At 40.2% G+C, this 24,072-nt stretch overlaps 1 protein-coding gene and 1 long non-coding RNA gene across 6 annotated transcripts in view; both read right to left on the bottom strand.

Annotated features, from left to right (window-relative positions):
• The window catches only part of sept9b (septin 9b), an 80,921-nt gene that overhangs the window by 23,937 nt on the left and 32,912 nt on the right, over positions 1 to 24,072 (bottom strand). The window contains exon 1 of one of the 5 annotated variants that reach the window (XM_034203360.1): positions 20,409 to 20,436. The exons of 3 other annotated variants lie outside the window; for them this stretch is intronic. In XM_034203360.1, coding sequence (XP_034059251.1) covers positions 20,409 to 20,421 — 13 coding nt within the window. In that variant the 5' untranslated portion in view covers positions 20,422 to 20,436. Of the gene's footprint in view, positions 1 to 3,624; positions 3,770 to 20,408; positions 20,437 to 24,072 lie in introns of those variants that run through there. One more of the 5 variants, XM_034203361.1, reaches the window with a different exon arrangement.
• Positions 7,566 to 8,774, bottom strand: LOC117537938. The gene is made up of 3 exons (XR_004567797.1): positions 8,459 to 8,774; positions 8,173 to 8,271; positions 7,566 to 7,812 (listed from the first exon to the last, which is right to left on the bottom strand). It is a non-coding gene; the product is annotated as an uncharacterized LOC117537938 (long non-coding RNA).

Raw genomic sequence — 24,072 nt, 5'->3', positions numbered from 1 at the left:
CTGTTATCTACATCCAGTAGGAAATCTCTCCAACTCAATCCCCCATCCGCACTTTGAAATCAAAATGCGGAGGGTTCAAAATTATGGCATGTCTCAATCGTTACAACTCCCTGGGGTGAAAGACGATGAGGTTCGGTGAGGTTAATGATGGCTACAGCCGACAGAAACAGACGTCGGCACTTCAGAAAAGGTCTGAAGAATGCTACCGACCCACCTCATCTTTCAGTCTTGTCACTTGTGCCGGCCCACTGAGAATGCGACCCCTGGCCTAATGTGGAGCAAAGCAGATGGTGTTTGCTTGGTGTTGAAATACAACTCTCTGCACCAAAATCTCTGCTCGGGTAGATAATGACCTGTCCCAAAACAGCAGTGTCAATGAGGTAAAGGGGCATAATCTTGGAGAGATGAGATTTTAGATAAATGCTCAAATAATAGTGACAGGCTAAAAAACGTAACATGGTTGAGTATGTTTTAGATTGAGGGCTGTAAACAAAGACTTGGAAAAAGAGAAAGTAAACACAGCAGGGTGGTCATTGTGGTGCACAAATGTAAGAGCCTGCAGTTCTGGGCAGCTCTCAGGCGGACCGACCACAGGCATAACTCAAAGCCTAAACATTTGTGAGAAACATGGATGTGGAACTGGGTAGGACAGCACATCGCACAGCTGCATAGGACAACGACACACCCACAGAGCAGTATATCACACAACCACCCATGAAGTGGGTCAGGGACTGGCCTGTTTGAATATTTGAGCGGTGGTGTAGGCTGTGTATCGCTTATTGAGAAGAAATGAGAAGCATCCAGCTGGTAGAGCTGACTCTGCACTTGGTCCTTTTTCTCTCATCCGCACCAGTACATTTTCCATTCAATGTAATGCTTGTTCATTCTCTCTATTACCATTTAACATTTCGACCAAGTGTATGAATCAAGGAGTAAAAGGGGATAGTTTGGACAACTAAACCTTAAAGGTGGGGTATGTAATTTTGAAGAGACCAGCTAGAGTGCGCTAGAATTTGAAAGTACACAACCGGACAAATCTGCCTCTTCCTTCAGACTTCCTTACAGAGCCCCTCCTCCAACACACACGACCAATGACCAATGAGGGCACGAGATACGTTTGTGCACAGATGGAAGGCTGACAGGCAGGTAGGCCATCCAGTTATTTTAGCCAGGCCGGATAAAATGATTGGTCGTGCTTTTTACAGCGCTACGGCTTCCAGATGAAATGTTATGTATTTATTGTCAAAGCATTTAATATATTCATTACTATCGGGACGTTAAGAGCATTCCATGGAATATAACAAAAAGTGTTTCTGAAATAAATTACATACCCCACCTTTAAGTGACAATGATGGGTTTCTATGTATAAAATGTCATATTTTACTAGTTTTTTTTCTAAAAGAAGAGCTGGAAATGGATTGCTATGTGAATAACCATTTGGTGTTTATGCGAGACATAGAAATAAATCCTGCAAATTCCCATCATCATCATCCTAAAATGAAAGCTTGGTGATGGATGACCCATAATGCCTTGCCTGAGGCATAAAACGGCCACACCATTGTAGTTGATAGCAACACAGACTGGCATAGATTACCCTCTACTTCCCCAGTTGTTGCCCACAACCTATCACCTCTAACAGGATATGACATGTCTCACTTCCTCCCTTGTTTGACCCAGAAAACATCCTCCCACGGTGGGTACCTAAATGATACAGCGCCAGAAGTGTTTGAGCCAATGTGTGTTCTTTGTACACACTATTTTCCAAAAAAGACTCCATAATTTGCTACTTCGATGTGCTGATGAAAAGAACCAAATAAAGAGTAACATTACATAACACTTACATTATTTACTTGCTGATAGAACAGGAAAAGAAGACAAGACCACATGAGATTATAAACACATGGATACAATTAGCTAGAGGACCATGAAGACAAACTGTAATGTGGGAAAGAATATTTTCAGACAAACAGTCTGGTTGTTTACTCTAAAACATGTTGACGCCTCTCATCTCCGCTGCCTTCAGGGCAAATTCTTTAGTGAAAAACATGGGACAAAAGTGTACTGAACAACAGGTTGCTTCCACAGAGGGGTGGATGTCCCTTTAAATAATAAGGTTTGAAATCTTGCAGCACAAAATCTATTTAGCAGTTTAGGACTGGCCTAATTATTAAATGAAAGCAAGAAAGACTCTGTGTTAATTCATTTCATGCCGCTGGTACCAAACAATCCTAATGAAGTGCTGTTTATCTGTGGTGGTGGGTGAATTGCATATTATCTGCAAGCTAATCTGATTAGCACCATGCAAACAATGGCTTTAACTGGCGCCTTTTGTGAAGCATAATGTAATAATGCTTTATGTAAATCAGATAACAGGCAGCATTACAAATTAGCTGGTATCAAATGTATCGTTTGCTCAAATCCAGCACAATGACACTGCTCACTGACTACTGTGCGGAAGAAAATCTAAATTAATTTCTTAATTCAATGATGCTCTTTTGGATTCCGTTACATTTACTTCAGTGAAGCACCCAAATGTGTTATATTCGTGCATTACAATCTCATTGTGCAAGGTCATTTTGTCAAATAGGAAGTTACAATGTGGCTAGTATGTGCAAAGCAAGGACATCAACAACATCTCTGATTTCTGAACTTTAGCTAACACTTCACTGGGTTTATGGGTGCAGCTTTCAACAAAGCAACTATTCAGACCCCATACTGTAAACCGGTTAAAAGAAGACCATGTGAGGCACTAAAAAACATGGAAGATAGATAGCTGGTATTTCACATGTTTTTTTTCCAACCTCTAGGGCACAAAATTAAAGCCAAGTGACTAACCACAAGCTAATTTCTTCCCACCAGAAGCAACTGACAAGAATTAGAGGAGAAAGAGAGGAGTTCTTACAAGTCCCGTGGAAGAGTAAAACTCAAACTCAAAATATGACCTGTTCAACTTTCCTTGAACTTGGAACAAAAACTCTCAGAAGAGCAGACACAAGGGATTGTCAAAATGAAATCACATCAAAACTGCTTTGCTCCATCAGTGCCTGGCAAATTCACTGCACTAGATCAAAGTCAGACCAAAAACTCTGTCTGATGTGACGCTGAAGGAGAAAACATGACTAGAGAGAGAGAGAGCCCTGGAGAGTAATGGGCTATTCTGATTGGTCAACACGCTGTGCCATTATAGCATACTGATTATTCATGCATGCTCTAGAGCTGAAGACACAGGGGGGGAAGAGAGACATAAAGGGAGAGGGGAGGAGGTGAGTGTATGAGGAGAAGGGGGAGGAGGGGAGAGCTGACACCCCAAACTCTCCCTGATGGCTATACAATGGGAATGGGAAAGAGGGGAAATGAAAATGAAAGAATGAGAAAGTCCAAGGCCTGCAACAGATCTCATGACAAAACACAATTTACTCTCAGCCTCAAATCTTAATGCTCTACACAGCGCGCGCGCGCACACACGCGCACACACCTGGCTAACTAACTTTGAAACCAACAGCCTCAGAGCAACAAACATTTCTCCACACTCCCCCCCCTCCTTATTCCATATCCAAAATTATTCAGACTTCTACTTTTTAGGCAGAAAATATCACACGGCAAAACATCAAAATCTCCACTCACCCAACCCTTTCCACTCCTTCTCTTCTCACTCTTCTCACTCTTCCTCTCCTACACTCACTCACGGCTCCAGCTGGTAAGGCTCGATTGCTGCTGCTGCTGCTGCTGCTCCCCCAGGCCACGCCCACAGCCAGTCACATGACCGCCCTCCCAAGTGGCTGGGGAGGCATTCAGCAGCCACACCCCTCATTCAGAGAAAGTGAATGGAGAACATTGTGGATGTAGCAGCATGCTATCTTGAACCATGTGTGATTAAGTAAACCCACTAGAGATCAAATCAAATTTGTGTGTGCGCATTTTAATTGAAATGAGAAACAGTAGGAGCCTGTGTTTATGTTAAAATACAGGAACATTTATTTTCTCACTGTGTTGTGTGCAGGGTTGGGAGGGTTACTTTGTAAATGTAATCAGTTACTGATTACTGATTACATGGCTCTGAAAGTAATCCGAATACAGTTACAGTTACGTGTCTTAAAAAAGTAACGTAATCAGATTACTTTTAGATTACTTTTGGATTACTTTCTTTTTCCATCACAGATGGGTATGTTTTGGTGTACAGGAGACACAAAAAGCAAAAGGAATGTGTTTTTACTGTTTTAATGGCTTATCAAGAGCACAACTGAAACACAACATCTGAAACGATGTAACAACATAATTAACTTTTTGGGGATGCAGTTTGGGATGTGAGGAGTGAGGGACACGGTTTAGAACGAGCGTGTCGCCTTCTGTCCTGCCAGTGTTGGCAGGACATTAATTAAAATGTCAAACTCGGACTTCATTTTAAGGACATTACGGCCAGGGGTGTAGAGCTATATTTGTTTAAGCACCGGATTGGCAAAACAGGAGAGTGTGTGCACCAGTCTGCCTTGATCTATGAATTCATGTCCGTGACACTCACAGTATCTGCTGCCCGCAGCTGTTTTATAAAAGGAACACCTCCTTCACTTCATGAAATCTCTGCAGCACCAGGAGGCAGCGGGAGGGTTAACTCAGCCTCTGAGAAGACGAGCACGTGCCTTTCACGCACCGCCTTCACTGTGTTTACCTTCAGAAATAATCATTAGTAAGGCTAAAGAAAGAGCGACCGCAGGCTGATGTGTTTTAACCACACACACGCGATTTAAACGCAGACTTGTGTTCCTCCATGTTTCGTTGTTATTGTTTCACTGAGCGGACCCGCGATTTTTTTTCAAACGCTTTTTTGGTCCATCTGCGGCGGTAATAGGTTTTGTGGGCTGTGATGATTCGGCTGTACCTTTAGTAATGAATATTAAATGTTGTGAGGAAACCTTTCCACCAATAATTCCAATAAGTAATCCAAAATGTATTCACTTCAGGTTTACGAAAGTAACTGTAATCAGATTACTCGTTTTTCAAATGTAACGCGAGCTGAATACAGTTACTTGATTTTTGTATTCTGATTACGTAACGCCGTTACATGTATTCCGTTACAACCCAACCCTGGTTGTGTGTTCGCACAGGAAAATAAGCAATATCCTTATGACGTCCCTGTGTTTGTATGTGTCCATCTGCTCTCTCCCTCCCACTGCTTTTTTCCACAGAGGAGAGTATTGGATTGTGTGTGTGTGTGTGTGTGTGTGTGTGTGTGTGTTGCTGAAAAATCAGCTTAGACAAACTTAGCTGGTAAAACTCAGTCGATATTAGGCTGGAATGGTTGGCTGGGTTAGCTGGTGCAAAAAAAACAGCATAGTATGCTGGGCTGGTCACCAGCATCCATCTATCACCAGTTTATGTTTAATAATAGTATTACATATACCATGCTGGAAGCTTACCAGGATTAAATACTTGTATGATTATTTAAACCAGAGAACATACATATATTACAAAGATTCATTGTGTCATCGACCAAAATAAAGACATTGTATAGTGTTCATAAAAGTATTTTTAATTTAATAAATAGCTAGTTAATATAATAAAATACACCGTAACAATACAATAATTATACAAATAACAACCAACCTGAAAATCAACCTACACATCAAAATACATCTAAAACAGGTGCATTTGATTTAAAATAAAAGTAATAAATATAATTCAATATTTAAATGGTAACAAAAACAGTAACACTATGTATGATAAGAAAAAGGCAACAAAGAAAGTGTTTTTTGTTTTTCCTTGTTCATGTCCATAATGTTTCCCGTTGTGTAGCGTCCAGCCTTTCCCAATCTGGCCTGCATTTCTGTCGGTTGAACCCAAGTCTTGAAGCAAACTGAAAAGAAATATACAGATATAAGTACACTGTAAAAAGAAAACTTGACATTTACGTTGACATTTGTGGTTGCCAGAATTTGACCATTAAAGTATGGTAAAATACATTACAAATTACAGTTGGTTGGCATAAGCCGCTTTCACACCAAGTACATTGCCCTACTTAGTTCCCAGCACTTAGTTCTCCCATGGAACTAAGAGCCGATCGCGTATACTGCCACCTAGGGCTGCACAATTTTGGGAAAAAAAATCGAATTGCGATTTTTCTGACAAATATTGCGATTGCGAATCGATTTGCGATATTTGTTTTTAATCGACCCAACGAAAGTTTATTGTAAAATGCGGCCATATCTCCGACTAGGAAGGTTGCATCAACAAGCTCCCGTCTCTAGCAACCCCACAGCCCGAGCTACGAGTGAAATAACTAAACTTACATGAAACTTCTGTTGGGTTGCTTTAAAGTCAAGCTTCAGTTTAAGATTCACCCTGTCATAGAAACATGTGATGGAGCATTACTAACCTGAATCAGATGGTTTGTTTCACCAAACCATCTAGGAAAGCTCCATTGGAAGCCATTTGGAAAAGTATTTCAAAAATACTTGGCAGGTTATTGGATCAATCTCCTATCATGGGCCACTTCTGATTGGTTAACAATGGCTGGTACATGTGGAGCACAGCACTTCTGATTGGTGTGGATGACTGACCCACAAGAAGTAAAAAAAGAAAAAGTTAATTAAAAAATAATCGCAGGCTTTGCGATTTGATAATCACATCATTTAAAATCGCGATTTCGATTTAAAATCGATTAATCGTTCAGCCCTACTGCCCTACTGCCACCCGAAGTCCCCGGAGTTGGGGACTGGCTTCAGTTGAAGCTGCTGGGACTCCCAGCAGCTTCAACTGAAGCCTTCCGAGTAAATCGCCAGAACGCCGACACCTCCTCATCTCCACCGCTCCCATGTTTTTTTTTGGTGTTGCCATAAGTTATTCTCTCTCTTTTGGTGCGCGGGGCCAATGCTAATGCTGCTAATGCCAGTAAATACAATGGCGGCTTCAAAAAACTTTTCAGAGTTTTACGGGCCGTGGTTTGCAATTCGCCCAGCGAATCAGAAATTGGTACTTTCCCACCTCTCTAGCAGGCACTAACAATGGGGATAAAAGTTCTCTGAACTAATGTTGCGGTCGGATAATTCAAAAATCAGCTCCTAACGTCTAACCCTATCGTCTATTCCTTGACCTCTGATACTTCATTCACACCAACGCAACTCCGGTTCAAGCTCCATGCTAGAGCTTTTCAGGTTCAGAACCGCTTCTTCGGTTTAGCTCAGGCTCTTTTCACACTGCCCAGAGTCCGACTGGTGCTGCGTCATTGCGTCATCGTTTGCGTCATGACATAACCGTTTGCGTGCCTGCTTCATAAAGCCAAACCGCGCGGAAACCCCTCACAGCTGACACCGACAACAACAACAATGGCCGATTGTGCTCCAGCTTCCTCTGTACCTCTTCGGAAGACCAGATTCCCAGTAGGTAGCTGGTTTCTCCAGTGGACCACAGGCATTGTTTTGATATAATAAATGAAGCATTATTGTTAGTTAAGCATGTCAGCCTGCAGCCCCACTTCTTGTCTCTCTCTAACTCATTGGAGATGGCTGCACTAAAGAAAAGGGCACAGAGAGGAAACCAGTTGTAAGATGTTTAAAAGTTCATTAAACATAATATATGCTTAAATGCATTTCAAAGAAGTTGTGTTGAGTTGTGTTGGAGTTTGTGTTATTCTACATTTTGACACCAAGATATTCTGATTTTACTGCAAATGTATATCGGTTCCAAATATCGGTTATTGGTCTCCTTGATTACTAATAATCGGTATCGGCCTTGAAAAAGCCATATCGGTTGATCTTTTCTGCCTGAAGATTCACAAGTTCTTGATCAGGTGTTTGATGTGGGCTGGCATGATCCTTTCTACAGTGATGAATAAAGAAAACAAAGAAAACATTATTAATAATAGTAATGATGGTAACAACAATAATATTAGTATAACTATTTATATAGCACAATTGCAAAGTGATTCTCACAAGAAAAATAAAGAACAAAACAATATCAATAATAAAAAAGTTAATTATAATAGGAATATTAAAAGACAAAGAAATTATAAACATTCTATGAGGCCGACTAAAAAAGGTAGACTCAATGGCTCTTGATGACATCAATGAGCAGATTGCAAATCACAGTTTTAATAAAATCAGTAGCAATATAGGATTTATTCAACAGCAGTAAAGCAAGTTGCTAAATGAACGTACACTGAACTGTAAAACAACTTACCACTATTTAGGAAAGGCTCTGATCAGAAGGGTTGACTAGTAGGACAGCAAAGAGGTGGAGGAGGTATATGTCATGTACAATCATTGGTAGATGTTACACCTGAAAGAAAGATAAGGAAATAAGACAACTCAGGAGGACAAACATCTTCTTAAGTAAAAGACCAAATAATGTCAAGCTTTAACCTGAGCCTGTTTTTTCAGTCTTTACAATGCACTGTTGGAAATTACATTCCAAAGGCTAAATTCAAACTCAATACCATAAATAACTGGATACCAAAGTGCTTTACCTGATAGAACACGTTCCACACGGAGCAGCAACCATCCGTCTGGGCCTTTTGCTGCATATCATCTCCACTGTTTCCAGTAGATCTCTACCGTCCAATAAAACAGAAATTCCCCAACAAAATCATATTAAAAAAGTTAAAAACAATAACTTGCTTTTGGCATTGAAATGGATTAGAATCTCACCTTTTTCCTGGATGTCAGGAAGGCCAGGAAGTCGTTCCCTTCAATTCTGCAACCAGTCATAGGAGCAGAGTTCCCGTTGGCCGGTAATTACCGGACTATGACCGGTAAAATATGCTGAAGACTGGGAAATCTAAATCTCTCCGGTCAAAATGTCCGGTCAAAATAATTTTAATAAGTTGCGCCACTTATGTGACAGACAAGAATAGTATGTGACAGACAAAAGAGTATGTGACAGACAAGAATAATCAATTATAATGTCTAACACTTAATGTGGAGAAAGAGATGTCCTATATGGGTTGATTGTGCGTTGATCTGTTGATAATGCCTCGGGGTTCCGGTGGGCATGTAAACAAATGCATAATGCTGCGCTATACTTTTGGCGCATTTCCACCGCAGGCCTTGCTCGACTTAGTACGGTTTTATTAGGCCCGGCTCACTTTAATGCTGCACTTCCATTACAGTTTAGGAACTGGGGTAGTATCTATAGTAACGCAGTGTAGGCGGAGCCGTGACGTCATCTTCAGAAAAACAACATCAGCCATTAGCTGGTAGCACTCAAGCTCACATCTCCTCATATTTGTTCAGAAACTAGACAAAAGTTAAACAAGTACAAACTAGTGTTGCACGGTGTACCGAAACTTGAAAGGTACCGCGATACCCTGCCGTTAAAAACAGTACGATTCCTCCGTTTCATTAGTATCGGTACTTTAAGAATGACGGGGAAAAGTACTCCGGTGAGAAAGCGACGTTTTAATAAGAGCAGTGTGTGTTCTATGGAGGACGGAACATGACTTAAGTATAAATAAATAAATGTATGAAGAAATACAGGAATAAATAAATAAATACGTAAATAAATAAATAAATACAGGAATAAATAAATACAGGAATAAATAAATGACGAAATAAATACAGAAATAAATAAATGTTGAAATGAATACACAAATAAATAAAATAATAAATGCATAAATAAATGCATAAATAAATATGGAAATAAATACATCAATGTATAAATAAATAAATAAAAGTCGAAAATAAAACAGAACACACGTTATTATATATCTTTCATTTATTTCTACATTTACGCAACATACATTTATTTATTTATGTATTTATGTGTCCGTATGCTAATGAGGTGGGCGGTCCTAACCTCAGTCTGAAGCAGGATTGGTTACAGGAGTGTGTGATCATTTCTGGCAGAGGGCTCTACTACTAACGCCTGGATAACCGCGCTGATTCGAATGCAGGAGCTTTACTGTTTAGCCCTTATCTTTATACATCCATGGTTTATCCACAGTTGTAAGGTTTATTTATGGATATTGATTTAAGAGCCATTGGAGATCATTTACGATCATTAGCGGACCATTTAGAGAACGGAGAACCAAAAGACTATGTCCAGTTTCGTGTGGAACGATGTATAGAGGACTTGGCTCAGCTCGACATGATGTGACTTGCCACAAATCTATTGCTTCTGCCTGGCTCCAACAATTGGCGAATCCTGCTTCAGACTGAGGTTAGGACCGCCCACCTCATTAGCATACGGACACATAAATACATAAATAAATAAATGTATGTCGCGTAAATGTAGAAATAAATGAAAGATATATAATAATAACGTGTGTTCTGTTTTATTTTCGACATTTATTTATTTATACATTGATGTATTTATTTCCATATTTATTTATGCATTTATTCTTTTATTTATTTATTTGTGTATTCATTTCAACATTTATTTATTTCTGTATTTATTTCGTCATTTATTTATTCCTGTATTTATTTATTTATTTACGTATTTATTTATTTATTCCTGTATTTATGTACGTAATTTATTTATTCCTGTATTTCTTCATACATTTATTTATTTATACTTAAGTCATGTTCCGTCCTCCATAGTATTCAGCACTCTGCTTCCACTCCCTGCACTGCAGCCGTGCCTGCAGTCCCGCCCCTCTCAAGCACGTTCTAAGTCCCTCCCCTCTCTCGTGCACTCGGCCACGCGCTAGCTGCCAGAGCATGTGAGAAAACAAGAAGCATGGCTGCAAGTGGGAGTGCAACTGCCTCGGCTTATTAACAAAAAAGACGCCAGAAGCGAAATTTGGAAGTATTTGAGCCATATCTCTGACAGTGAGGGCAAGCCTACGGACACCACGAGGTCTGTCTGTGAGAAATGTTTTAGATCCCTGCAAACCAAGGGAGCCAACACATCAAACTTGGCTAAGCACCCGCCGACCGGCATCCAGAGCTGTTTAAATAATTTAAAGACAGACAGGTTAGCGAATGTGATAGATAACATCATTACATCATGCTTAAGCCCATGTCCTCAAATCTAAGTCAAACAAGAGTAATTTATTTTGTGACAAACGAACGTTTTCGTAGTTTGACGAGGCAATTAATGGCAATGATAACTGTCAAATATGGCTATCTTTTTAGCTAATCTGCAATATACATTTTGTCAATAATTATTTATATTACTGTACCATTACATGTTAATACAATTATATTTTATAAAACAAAAAAGTTGTTTGAGATGATGCTTAATTTGATTTAATATGAATTATTGTCATTTATTTTTGTTTATTGTTCTCATTGTTTAAAAGTGTGTGTTATGGTTATGGTTCTGGTGTGAAATAAAGCACAATAATTACATTTAAGACTGTTTCCCTTTTTTAAAGAAAAGTATCGAAAAAGAATCGGAATCGCAATTCTTGACTTGGTATCGAAACCAAAATGTTGGTATCGTGACAACACTAGTACAAACCACAGACTGTCTGTGTCATGGCGAAAACAGTCGCTGGTTTAGTTATGTCTGTATAGGCCGTTGTTGTGGGTGTGGACGTCGGAGCATATAGTGCAGGGGTCGGCAACAGACGGACCGCGGTCCGGATCCGGACCCAGACGCCGACCTATACGGACCCGGAGCTATAATCAATACATTAATAGGGGATTTTTCGGCGCCTCCCGCTTTTTTAACGCTGATTTGGGTGACTTGTGTAATTCGTGGAGAACCGAAGAGTTTTCGTTTTGGGGGTGGGCGGGGTGGGGGGGGAGTCCGTCAGTCGGACTGACGGACAACTTCTCACTTCAAAAAAGAAGAAGAAATCTAGACCGCAAAAATAATTAAACAAGCGAGTACCTGTTTTTCCTGGCCAAGGACAGGTTCATTGAACACAACACGAGCGTAACGTGTCTTCACGTGGTATAGTCTCGTCTGAAAGGAGTGCTGACGGAGAGCACCAGAACGCCGCTCCAGCCGTACACATGCCGCAGTGTCTTTAGTTGTAAGCACAGTGGCGATATGTTGTTATTAGCATCTGGTTAGCTAGCTATGCTAACGAATTTAAAGAGCTTTTCTACAACCAGGTGGAAGAGAGCTATCTCCTGAGAGGCTCAAATAACCTCAGCTCAGTGAGGTTAAGGCACACCTTGATATGATCATTATAGTTATTAATGAGACTAAATGAAAAACAGCTATAAAATACTATATGACAGTAACAAAAAAGTTATTAAAAATAATAAGAATAGAGTTTAAAAGGGGAGTGATTTGTAAAATATCCATATGAAAGAGTTCTGTTTCATATGGGTGTTGAAAGATGTATCCATAGATCTCTTAATGTTGCTCTCAAAGTGCACCAGATTGATGCTTTTAACTTCAATATTTAAAAAAAAAAACTTCCCGGGGGGGCATGCCCCCGGACCCCCCCGCCCCCACTTAAATCATGTTCACATGGATAGGATACTAAATACATTTGCACACATATTGTGTCCATATCTTTCTGTGTTGGTGGTCATGCCACACTGTGCACATGCATGCATGTGTGAGTCATGGTACGATATCTGGTTTCAGAGGTTGCTTTTTCTTTGCACAGCATGAAAGAAAGGCCAAATGAATGGGCTGTGATTTTAGTTTTTTTTAAGCAGAGGTTAAGTTCAATCATTTGTACGGCCCTCGGAAGATGTTGTAAAAATGTAAAGGAAAAAGGTTCCCCACCCCTGCTGTAAATATAAAAACCCTTGATTTATAACTTAACATCTCTGTCTATTGATCTGAGTATATTATAAAGAATAGCCAGTTAATTGAAGCATTATAGCACAGGCCTTTGTCAGATGGTATATTACGCTGTTTTTTTTCTGCTTCGAATAGTTCTCTCTTTTTTCACCATACCTGTGTTTGCATCACTGTAACCAATGAGCACCTGCATGTGTATGAGAATGGCCCTGACACCATTTCAGCCCAGATTTACAAACTCCTGGCAGGACAAGCTCGAGCTCAATTCTCGCACTGAATTAAAAAAAAGTGAGTGAGGGTCTGCAATATAAGAGGGAAAGAAAGAGAAACTTTAAAACTGTTCAATTGTTATGATGTGTAAAGACTGATATTGTTCTATAATCGTCTGAAACTGTTAAGTCATGATGTGAAACGGTTAACAAAGAAAAAGAGAAACTCAAGCTGCTGCTACACTTTATTTTATTTATCTAAAATTAAGCACTTTTAAGATGCACACATTTTCAAAAGCTATTTTATTTATTTTCTCTATTTTATTTTTAAATGCAGCCCGAGAGGAACATTACACATATCCACAGTATTTACTGTATATCTGTAGAGTTCAATGTTAATAGACAATAAATAGTTGTTTTTTAATTGTACATTCTTTATTTGATTGGCAGTCAGTTGTTGATTACATGCAGACGTTGATAAAGCTACAGCTACTTCAATATATATCACACTAATTCATGAAGCAACTGAGATTTTCTCTAACTGGACCTTGTTGAATTTTAGTTGAATACCCCTGATATAGTGTGTTAGCTTAGCCAATCTCCAGTTTAGACAACACGCATTTTAAAAGGTTTTTCGCCTGCCGTCTGTCTGCAGACTTGTCAAAGCATTAATTCATGATTTTTACTAACCGGTATCAGTATGTTGTTACTTCGGCATCATTTTGAAATGCGTATTACAATTAAATCACGGTCAAATATGTTCATCTTGTTGCACGGAACGTGCGCGATTTGGACGCGATGAGCGATGCAAGTGGAGCACGCGCGTGAGCTGCGAGCACCAGAGCCTCGCAGCGGCGAAACTGAGGCTCCATGGTAAACTGTGGTAACATGAAGAGCCGTTTGGGAGGCGAAACAGCCGGCGCTTTAAGAGAGCCGAGCCAAATGATCCGGCTCACTAATGTAAAAAGACAGTATCTATAAGGGACGGCTCAAGTCGACATTCAAGCAAACACTTTGGTGATGTCCTCATTTGATAATGTTTCATTTTTTAGCAGCAAAGTAACATTAGTCAAAGTATATGTCGGACCCAACTCATTTTTGCATCTTTCAGGGGAAACACAAACTGCAGAAAACGTTAGCTGCTAACTGTTGTTAGCTAAGACAGCTAGCTCTTGTTAAGGGAAGTAACAATATCCTCCTTTAAGGTTAAGTTAACATTAACGTAACGTTGTAAGAAAGCAAAACGAACCTTTGAGAAAGCTTTTACTCTCAGACTTGGTGAAATTGTGTACTGTTGCTGCTTACCTCCAGAAGGACTTTTAGCGCGTTTCCCAGTAGACAGAGCAACCTCTCAGAAGCAGCCGCTGGGCGGAGTCACAGAAACGCTCAATTGATTTTAGGCTTGTTTGAGATTAGGCTTGTTTGAGACAAGCGAGACCTGCGCAGTTGCGATCAACGTCTTGCTAGTGCGTTGCATGATGGTTAGTCATTTTGTCCGACTTGCTCTGGAGGCATACATCCATGGGAGGCTCGCCTACATGAGACGTTGAAATCTCGCGGGACAAAGACGCCCGCAGCCTTGAGAACGAGGCGCGGCGAGGCGGCGCGCGCAGTTCCTCTCGGGCTGCGGAAGCGAAATGCTTGATGGGAATGCTTGATTTATATATACAGTCTAGTCCAGGGGTGCCCAACCTTTTTTGAACCGAGAGCTACTTTTAAAGTTGCCAGTCTGCCGAGATCTACCAGTCCAAATAGAGAGGCGTAGCCATTACTGACAGCCTACTACCAGGTAAATACACACTTCTACTTGTATAAAACTGACCTTTGTACGATTAATACTTCATAAAATACTGCAGATGCTTTATCTTACCTCTTCCTAATCTACATACAAGTATTTAACTGAAGTTACACAACAATGTTGTTGATACAGAGTTTGAGTTTATTCACACGACACGTCACATACTACAGTGGGTAATGTCTTCAAGAAACATTGAACAGTGCTGCCACATATGACACAGGGAAAAAAGAAAATACTCTGAACTCTTTCTTTGCCATTATATAAAAATAGTGTTGCTACAAAAGTATAAATTAGGCTTAGTAATAAGACAACTCAGATCTGAAGCTACACAGGAATCTGCTGCCAAAGTGCAATAAAAAAGACAAAATTAATAGAATCAAACCCTTTTGTTGTTGCATTTTAGTAGAGTATACAAATAAATGCCTTTAAAATAGGATGCAAGCAACACTAGTTTCTTAACCTCAATTGATAATAGACTATAATCAATTTAAGTTTGCATTCTTATACCATTTTGTACAATAATTATAATGAATAAGTTCAAACAAACTAAAACTCACAGCTGATTAATAGCGGTATCTAACTTGAGTTTTTATTATATCAAAGACCTGTTGAAATGCTACTGTTATTTTTACTGTCCCCCAAAAGCGCGTCGGCAGCCTCCAGGAATGCTTCTTACACAACTTCGCCGTCTTTGAAAGACTTCATGTGTTTCTCAAGAACGTGACTGACACGATAAGATGCTATGGTAGCAGCCTTGCTCTTGTTGTTGGGCCTGGTGAAAATGGACTGCTGTGCATTTAGCTGTGCTCTCAGGCCCCTCCCCTTTTGGAGCGTAGGGCAGAATTAGGAGGGAATTCCGTCTCGTAGCGTTTGTGCACTGTTTTGAAATGCCGCTCCTAAATTACCCTTCTTCGATAAAGCCACGCTCGCATTGCAGATGAGACAGATGGACTTTGAATTGGAATAGATACAAAAATAATCATCCTCCCACTCGGAGTGAAAATGATATATTTTGGGCTTTTTTGCTTCTGCCATAATTGCGGTCTTGTGTGTGTGCGGACTGTCACTCCTGTTGACACGGACAATGTCAGCGAACTAGTGCACTGCCCACTGCCCACCAGCCACGCCCCGACACATGGGGTCACGCTGGCCAATCACAAAGCTTTGATGCGTTCAAGTGCATTATTCTGGCACAGGAAGATTATGTTATAGGACGTTAACGATAAAACTGAATATTGTTGTTCTATTTTTAGACACATCTCGCGATCAACTGGGAATCTCCCCGCGATCGACCGGTCGATCGCGATCGACTGGTTGGGCACCCCTGGTCTAGTCTATGGAAACGACTCGCTGGTATCTCGAGCTGAGCGCTCATTGGTGGGTTTTACCCCGTGCTGCTGATGAAACTCTCCAATTGGCTCGGCAAAAGTTTGTTGTTGTTTTGTGTCAGTTTTACGTCGCCACATCCATTCCCATTTTTCATCATTGTTCCACAATGTTTATCATCATGAAATTAATATCTATATATTTTATACTATACTTGCACTGCTTACCGTGTTCATACTTTATATATCTTAGCATATTCATACACACTGTTCATACTGCTCACAGGCTGATATCTAGTGTATTCATACCCCTCACTGTTTATTCATCATTCAATTCATTCTATATTTTATGTCTATTGTGTACATTACTTTTCACTTTACTGCTTGTTGCACCTGGTTAGAAGCTAAACTGCATTTTGTTGTCTCAGTACCTGTAATATGTGCAATAACAATAAAGTTGAATCTAATCTTGAGCAGGAACAAATGTATCTGACATTAACGATTAAACCCATGTGTGCATTCTTTATAAATGCAAACCGAGTCAAGCCGACTACGGAGGTGGCGGTATGCACCTTAAAGTTGTTTGCAATCCGCCAAAAAAACGAGAGAAGAAGAAGAAGAAGACGAAGCCGACTCCAAGCTGTCCGACTTCAGGCGAGCTTTTTGAGACCTCCCCCGGCTGCGATCGGCTATTCTCGTCTACTTTTGAGGCGAGCCGCAGCTCGTCTCAAACAAGCCTCTTCACTCCCCGACCGTTAGTGCCAGTCAAAACCATGTTTTATACCGCTTTGTTTCAACCACTGCCGTGTCCCGCCCTCTCTGTCTGTGTCTGTTTCAGTTCCGCCAGCAAGACTGCTGGTAGACCAACATAAATACCAGCGTCACCAGCATAGACCAGCTTAACTACCAGCTAAACCAGCATAGCCCAGCATGACATGCATGATGATGCTGGGCTATGCTGGTTTAGCTGGCTGGTCTTGAACCAGCAAGACCAGCCTGGTAAACCAACTAAACCAGCCTAACACCAGCTAAAACCAGCATAGAACCATCTTAAGCTGGTCTATGCTGGTTTTTTCAGCAGGGTGTGTGGGGGGGGGGGGGAACTGTGTGTGTGTGTGAGACCACGTGTGTGTCTGTGAGACTGTTTGTGTATTAAAAGTACTTTGCCATCCCCCTCCTTCATCCTTCAGGGCACTCACTCTCTGACAACTCGACTAAAAATCATCCTTCATAACTGTGGTTGACTTATGACTAAAGTATGACTAAAACAGAACATCTCCAATTTTAGAAACCAAAAGAAAAACATGTTTAAAGGCGGAGAAGAGTTCCTGTCTACAAGCCAAACAGATACATCTCGTCAAAAGTTTGAAATGATCTCTGTTGGGCTTTCTCTATTTTACTTTGTTGGTGATCTGCTACCACTCAGCTGAGTCAGCTCACAGGAATATCAAATGTACAACAATTTGAGAGAATCAACTTGCAATGAAGTAAATATTGGCTCCAGAGTAGATGAAAGTGTTTGCAAAACCCCAAATATGGATTGTTTCTGTGTCAAAGTGCACCCCACAATACAGAGTTGTCTTTATCAATGCCAAACCGCTAACTGCAAAACACTAATGTAGTCCACATGTTAGAAAATGTTGTCTAAAAATAGTTTAATGATTAAGGAAAGACACTGGTAACATGGATCTGATCTTGACTCACTGGAAGGAGAGAGAATGTAATGTGTTGCTTTTCTTGCTTTGGCTCACAGTTTTCAATCAGCATAAAGACAGTAGGTCTCAGAGAGATTTTCATAACAATCAGCAGAAAACACTTCCTTCCTGCTGAAGCTGAAACTGAATCTCACACTTGGCTGTGGTTTCGTTTTGAAATACACAAAACCATGAATGCATTTGTCCAAGTGTTTATTTCAGGTGATCATTTGGAAAATGTTCAATATTGTTTCCATATACAAGTCCTAGACATGTCATGTTCTATTAAACAACCATGAAGCTGACTTGATTTAACCCTGTAGAACTTTTATTTTAAACACTTTTTAGACAACTCATTATTGGTCGAGATTAACTTTATGTCAGTTTCTAATAAAAACTTTCATTTATCTTGTAGACAGTGTATGAACAGCAAATGCAATCAACAACCCATTGGCTTCTGATTTTAAACATTTTGATGGGCCTTGGTTCAGTTGTTATGTCTTTTCCAGTTTTTCAATATGTTATCAGCTAGTAGAGCTATGGAAAAAAGCATCAACATCAAGCAAAGGTCTTTCACTGTTTTTTTTCAGATCATAAATCTGCCATCTCTAGTCAAACAGGACATTAAGTATACGTTTTACTGTCCTAGAAGCCGGATGAACAGTCTTTTGGGGGTTCTGGGTAAAAAATATGACACATTCCCGAGGTATATCTCTGTGCAGTAAAGTAAACATTTTCAACTGAACTCTCACTTAACAATAAACAATGTTGTCAGTGCAATATATGACCCACCAGTGACTGAAGTTACCATTTCCTCCTGTGAGAACCAATCATTAAAAGAGAGGTCTGCTCTGTGTCCCAACGAGATTTTATTAGTTTTCCTGAGAGCATCAAAAGCAGCTTTGAGCAAAACATCCATCACAAATTAATTCAATTTGAATCCACTCCAGGCTTGGTGATTAAGTGTGTTGGCAGCGGACACGCACTGCGTGTGTTTGTGCATGCTTTTTATCAAGACTCATTTCAAAATAAGTATCAAGTGTACCGTACAGCTCCCTGTTTACATTATATAGTGGGGAAAGGGAAATAAGTACATTTACTCAATAACTGTAGTTAAATTCAATTAGAATGTCCATGTTATGCTTCTAGAATGCATGTAGGAAACATAATGTATTTGCTTTACTCCTGTTCATAACTTCAGTTACTTTACATATTCAGAAAAATAAGTAGCTCAATGTTTACAAACGGCAACATTAAAGTCATGTACAATTAATGCAATAATAAATGTAATCCAGTGAATCTACATCATATTCTGGGATTAGACATTCTGTACTAATTTTACGTTAACTAAAATGTATATAAATTAAAATGTTGATTCTAGTAAAGCCAATAGTTTAATTCTGCTCTGCACAACTCATACATATATAAGATTGAAGTTGTGTTCCATAATTTTTCTCTTGAAGCACAGTGACCATTTTGGATGACCACACTCATCAAATCATGTGTGCTGTGAGGTAATTGAAGAATATGTGATGACTGGCATGCAGTGAGGCCCGTTGGCGAGCTCTGTGATTGGCCAGGAGGTCAGGGCTGATTGCTGAAGGCTACTAAATCAGGGCAGAGCACATATGGAGCTGATTAAAATAGTCACCTCCATGACTCAGCTGACCGAGTGACTCAATGACACATCCTCCCCGAGAGGAGGGGGGACTGAAGGAAGGGCAGAAAATAAGAAGAAAGGGAGGGAGTAAGGGAAAGAGGAGGCAAAGAAAAATAAAGAGGAAGGAGGAGGGGGGTGGTGGTTGGAAGAGGGACAGGGGAAAGAAGAAGAACATCTGGCCTGGATGTCTACAGGGAAGAGCTGGGTCTGTTGGAGACTTCCTGTTGTGTTTTATGCTGTGGCTGCTCTGCTGCCCTGGTGTGCAAATGGAGACAGCATGTGTGTGATGACTGACGGTTTATCTCAACACTCTAAAGTGGCCTCCAAAACTCAACCTTCCCCCTCTCACTGAATCTGTACACTGTACATTAACAGTACAGATTCATTATTCTGTGTATACAGTATCTGTAGCTACTTCACATGTTGACATTAAAATACTTCACTCCGAGTTTATTCCTTCGCATACCCCAGCTTTACGCACCACAAGGTTACAATAACTCAGGCCTGTGTTTGCTTTTTCATCAGCTCCTTACCATACTAACAGAGTCAAATCCCTGTGCTGTTTGCATAACGCTGACCGCTTAGATAAACTGGACAGAGTTTGTGGTCCAAGCTTTGTTTATGGGGAAGTGTGTGCCTATAGTGTCTTTTTGTCTCTTTTAAGCCACCAAAGCTTTTCCAACTGGCCTGCCTAAAAGAGAGAGCTACCTTAAAGGACTTTGATAAGACAAAGATAACACCCATATTGCTTAATTTCAATCAAAGCTTTTTCTTCTACTTAATGAAGAAAGCATTTTAAGAGGAAGTTTAAAAAAGGGTCCAGCAAGCAGATTTGGTTTAACTAAACAATGCGGTTTGCAATAAAATAAAAAGAAAGAAAGGGATAAAATGTTAAACCAGCATCTTGGGAGGATTTTTCTTTGGATGCGTTTCCTACAATCCCCATCTGAAGAGGATACATCATTCCTCGACTTGATTGGCCTTAACAGAAACCAGTTGTCGTCCTTTCCTGCACAGCGCGATAGTCTAAAACAGTTGTGCTCCCCCACAGACACAAAAGACCAGCAAACAGATACTTACAAAGAGTTTCCATCTCATGTTGGTTGTATATCTCACTGCAAGTAGAAGTCATCTCTTTCTGTCTGTTTCCCTTTCTGGCTTCGAGTATTTAACCAGAAAAAAACTTAAAAAAAACTCATAAGACAAAGAAGTCCTGTGATATTTCCCAGCCTGTGGCAGCTGCTGTAAAATTCTTCACTATTCTGTGCATGAACAAGAACTAATGTTACGAACTATGCTTCCCGATACACACACACACACCAACATGTACTCTATTTCTGTTGATGTTCTAGAAGCTTTCCCTGATGAACAACAAACAAAGACTCCAAGGGATTGGCCTTCTGGGGAATCCCTGGCCCCTGGCTGCATCCGCATCTGCGGGGGCGAGGGACAGAGATGACTCAACTCTAAAAACGAAGAGAAGCCTGAAGGAGCTCTGTGATTAAACTCCTTGCGCGGCCGCTGCACGTCTTCCCGAAACATCTAGTTCAGTTATGATGCTAATTATCTATAATAGAAACCTTCCATGTGCAGAGAGAGACAAGCAAGCCTCTAGAGATCACAAGAAAAATGATTTGTTGCATTGGTTAAACATGCAGAATGTGATTGCCAGGACAGGAAATCAAGAACAACTTCAAATAAATATTGAATTTGAGTTTGCCAGTGCATAAAAAAAACTAACTCATCCGAGGAAACTTGCCCTTACCCCCCAATCGTAAATTGCGTCCTCTTTCACTGAGTGATGTTTGCAGTCTGCTATGCAGCATCACGAAACCCTTCACACCATCGAGGCATGAGGTAAAAGTTTGCCCCAAAGCTCCTTCAGGCTTCATTGCCAGGGCTTTTCTCAACAGATGACGGCTTTCTTCAAAGAATCGAATTGCCTGTAAACTACAAAGCTAGAGATACATTCTCGAAATCCCTAAATTAACACCACAAACATTAGTTATGACATAAGATCCAGTCTGTTTGTTAGTGCCTTAAAAGTCTGCCTGTACATTCCCATCTGAGGAACCAATCAGTCAGTTGAGCAGAACGCCTGCACAAGGTTTACTCAGCTAATCTAAAACATGAATCTGTGGACTGACAAAGTGAGGGGATTTAAGAACGCAAAAGAGGCAATACGGATTATAACCAGGAAAGGTATGTATTACTTCCCTTCTGCCTAAACCTTTGAAAAACAGTAGAAGTTATTTTTTTCTTAAGGTTTATTTTTGCACTGTGCTGCCTATGATCTGAATGCTTCCCAGCTGAAATAGAGATGGGAGCTCACACAGTTGGATTTCACAGAGCTGACAGCCTGGAAACAGAGTAAGTGTCACTGAGACTACTCTTCACCATCACTTCATCACAGCTCAGTGGACCATGATGTTTTAACAATAACTTGGTCTTGCTGGAGTAAAATTGTGATTTTAAATTGTATTTATGTCACTTCAAAATGTCTAAGCCTAACGCAGAGTAGTCTCAGGTTTTTTTTGTATTTATGGGGGGAAAGATTGACAAAGTATTTTGATATAACTCTTAAATGCACATTATCTAAATTATAGTTTTTTTTATTTAAATCGCATGAAATCAGATTGATTGCTTTAATGATATCACCCGAGTCAGCATCATTGGCACTGTCACTATCTGCATTGTGGGAAATGTAGGCACAGTTCTAAATTGGTGGCATTCTCTTCAAAGCCAGCAAGTTTTGCAGCCAAACAAATGTTATTACAGAGAATCTCGGGCATGCTAAAAGAGGACACACACTGAAGTGATTATGCAGTTGGTGTAACATAAGGGGCAAGAATGCGCCCTCTTATTTTTCATTTTCCACACAAGCTCATTTCAGACCAACTCACACCCTCACAGAACGACCCTCTGCTCCTTGTCTACTTTCATCTAGTCATTTCAGCAGAAGGCAGGACTGTGGCACAAATGACCATCTGCCTGTCACATACGCACAAACACACACACAGTTATTGTTATTCTAGTATGTCCTCTATCCCTAAACACGTGGGCCAAACATCATTACAAGAGAATATGAGGAAAAACTAGCCTGGTATGAACCTTTCTTCTTCATTGAAACAACTCTGGGCCTTATATAAACAGATCGAATATTTGTCGTTTTTAGGACATTTGGATTTGCAGGTCTTTTAAATGTCCTTTATTCCTCTATTTTTCCCACTATGACTCATGCTTGCATGTTTTCTTAAACTCCATTTCGAGACCTACATTACTGCATGACTCTGGCTTTGTTTTTTCATCTCCCTTGCCAAGATAAGGGACATCATTTTCCCAGTGGAGTCATATCTGGATAAACAAGAAGGAGGATTCACCTGGAGAATAAATATAACATTAACTGAGTAACTGTTATCTGGGTCTGCTTCATCAACCTCTGATGGCCCATATCCTACTATGTGTCTTTTATCTTATGGTGATGAAAAGGGTCGATTAAGGGGATTATGTGTGCATATCCAAAGTTAGACTGTTATGTTAAACTCGCTATGGAAGACACAGTGGGATCATTCTGCCAAAAGCCATGTGCGATGAGAGGGAGTGGATAGTGCTTAACAATGTGTGTGCTTTTATACGCATGTAAACATGGTGAAAGTGTCGTATTCACAGTATGCAGGAGAGAGTCAATGAAAAAGGGGCGTTTACTACAGTTTGGGGATTTGGCTAGATGACTAAAGAGGACAAAGGTCTTTCTGCAGTTGTGGGAAACTTCTTTAACCCTTGACTTCCCCCAGATGCTCAATGTAAACTTCAACTTCCGAAAGCCTTATCTGGGGGAGAGGGGGGATGTGTGTGTTTGCTAGTCTGTGGGTGTGTGTGGGTCGTTTGTTTATCTGGGGCTGCAGGGCTAATCCTTTCCCATTTCTCTCAGCTCCATCCTCCTCCTCCAAAAGAAAAAAGAAAACTCCTTTATGTCCAGTTAAGTTTCTTAACTTGTAAAAGCTTCAATACAATGTTTTCAATAAGTCTATCTGTGTGATGTATTGGAGAGTTTAAAACATGAACGGAAATAGGCTGACATCTTTGTGTTGGGTTTCTGCAACACTACCCCAGTGTGGTTTCACACTTCTGACCCTGAAGTACTTTATCGAGCTCAATGCTCTGAAAGAAAGGACAGAAATACAATTGATTTAGAGTTTTCTTTGTAAATAAAACTGCCTTTAGGAAAAAGGTTAAAATACAGATTAATATTACCTGCATGCCATGTTCAGTGTCTAAACAGATTTCACCTGTCACACACTGCCTCCTGGTGGCTTGTTCAGGAAGCTCATCAACAGTGAAAGTCACATTCAAGATAATGAGAAGTGACACTTGTCACTCTTATCACCCTGGGACTCTTTTGAACTGATATGATAGACTTTACAGTTTGGAGGCTCATAGACTTCAAGACAACACAGTCAGAGACAATCTGTGCTTCAGTGTAAGAACATCTTAGTGTGACCTTCTCCAGGCAAAACATAAATGCATAAAATATCCAGCTTAAAATGTCATTAAACAAATCAGCTCTTTATGGAACAGGAGGAACAGACATAATCAATCCAATGTTTGAAATCATTTCCACGTTTTAACTTTCCTTTTTAAAATTGTTTTCATCTTTCAACCTATCCAATGTACTGATTTAACGACTTGTACACATTTGTGGAGGGATGAAAAGGGCCTATTGGTTTGCACATATATCAATGTA

The sequence above is a fragment of the Gymnodraco acuticeps genome, unplaced genomic scaffold, assembly GCF_902827175.1.
Source record: "Gymnodraco acuticeps unplaced genomic scaffold, fGymAcu1.1, whole genome shotgun sequence".
NCBI lineage: Eukaryota > Metazoa > Chordata > Actinopteri > Perciformes > Bathydraconidae > Gymnodraco > Gymnodraco acuticeps.
Note: the sequence above shows the minus strand (reverse complement) of the source record. Positions and strands in the feature narration are given on the sequence as shown.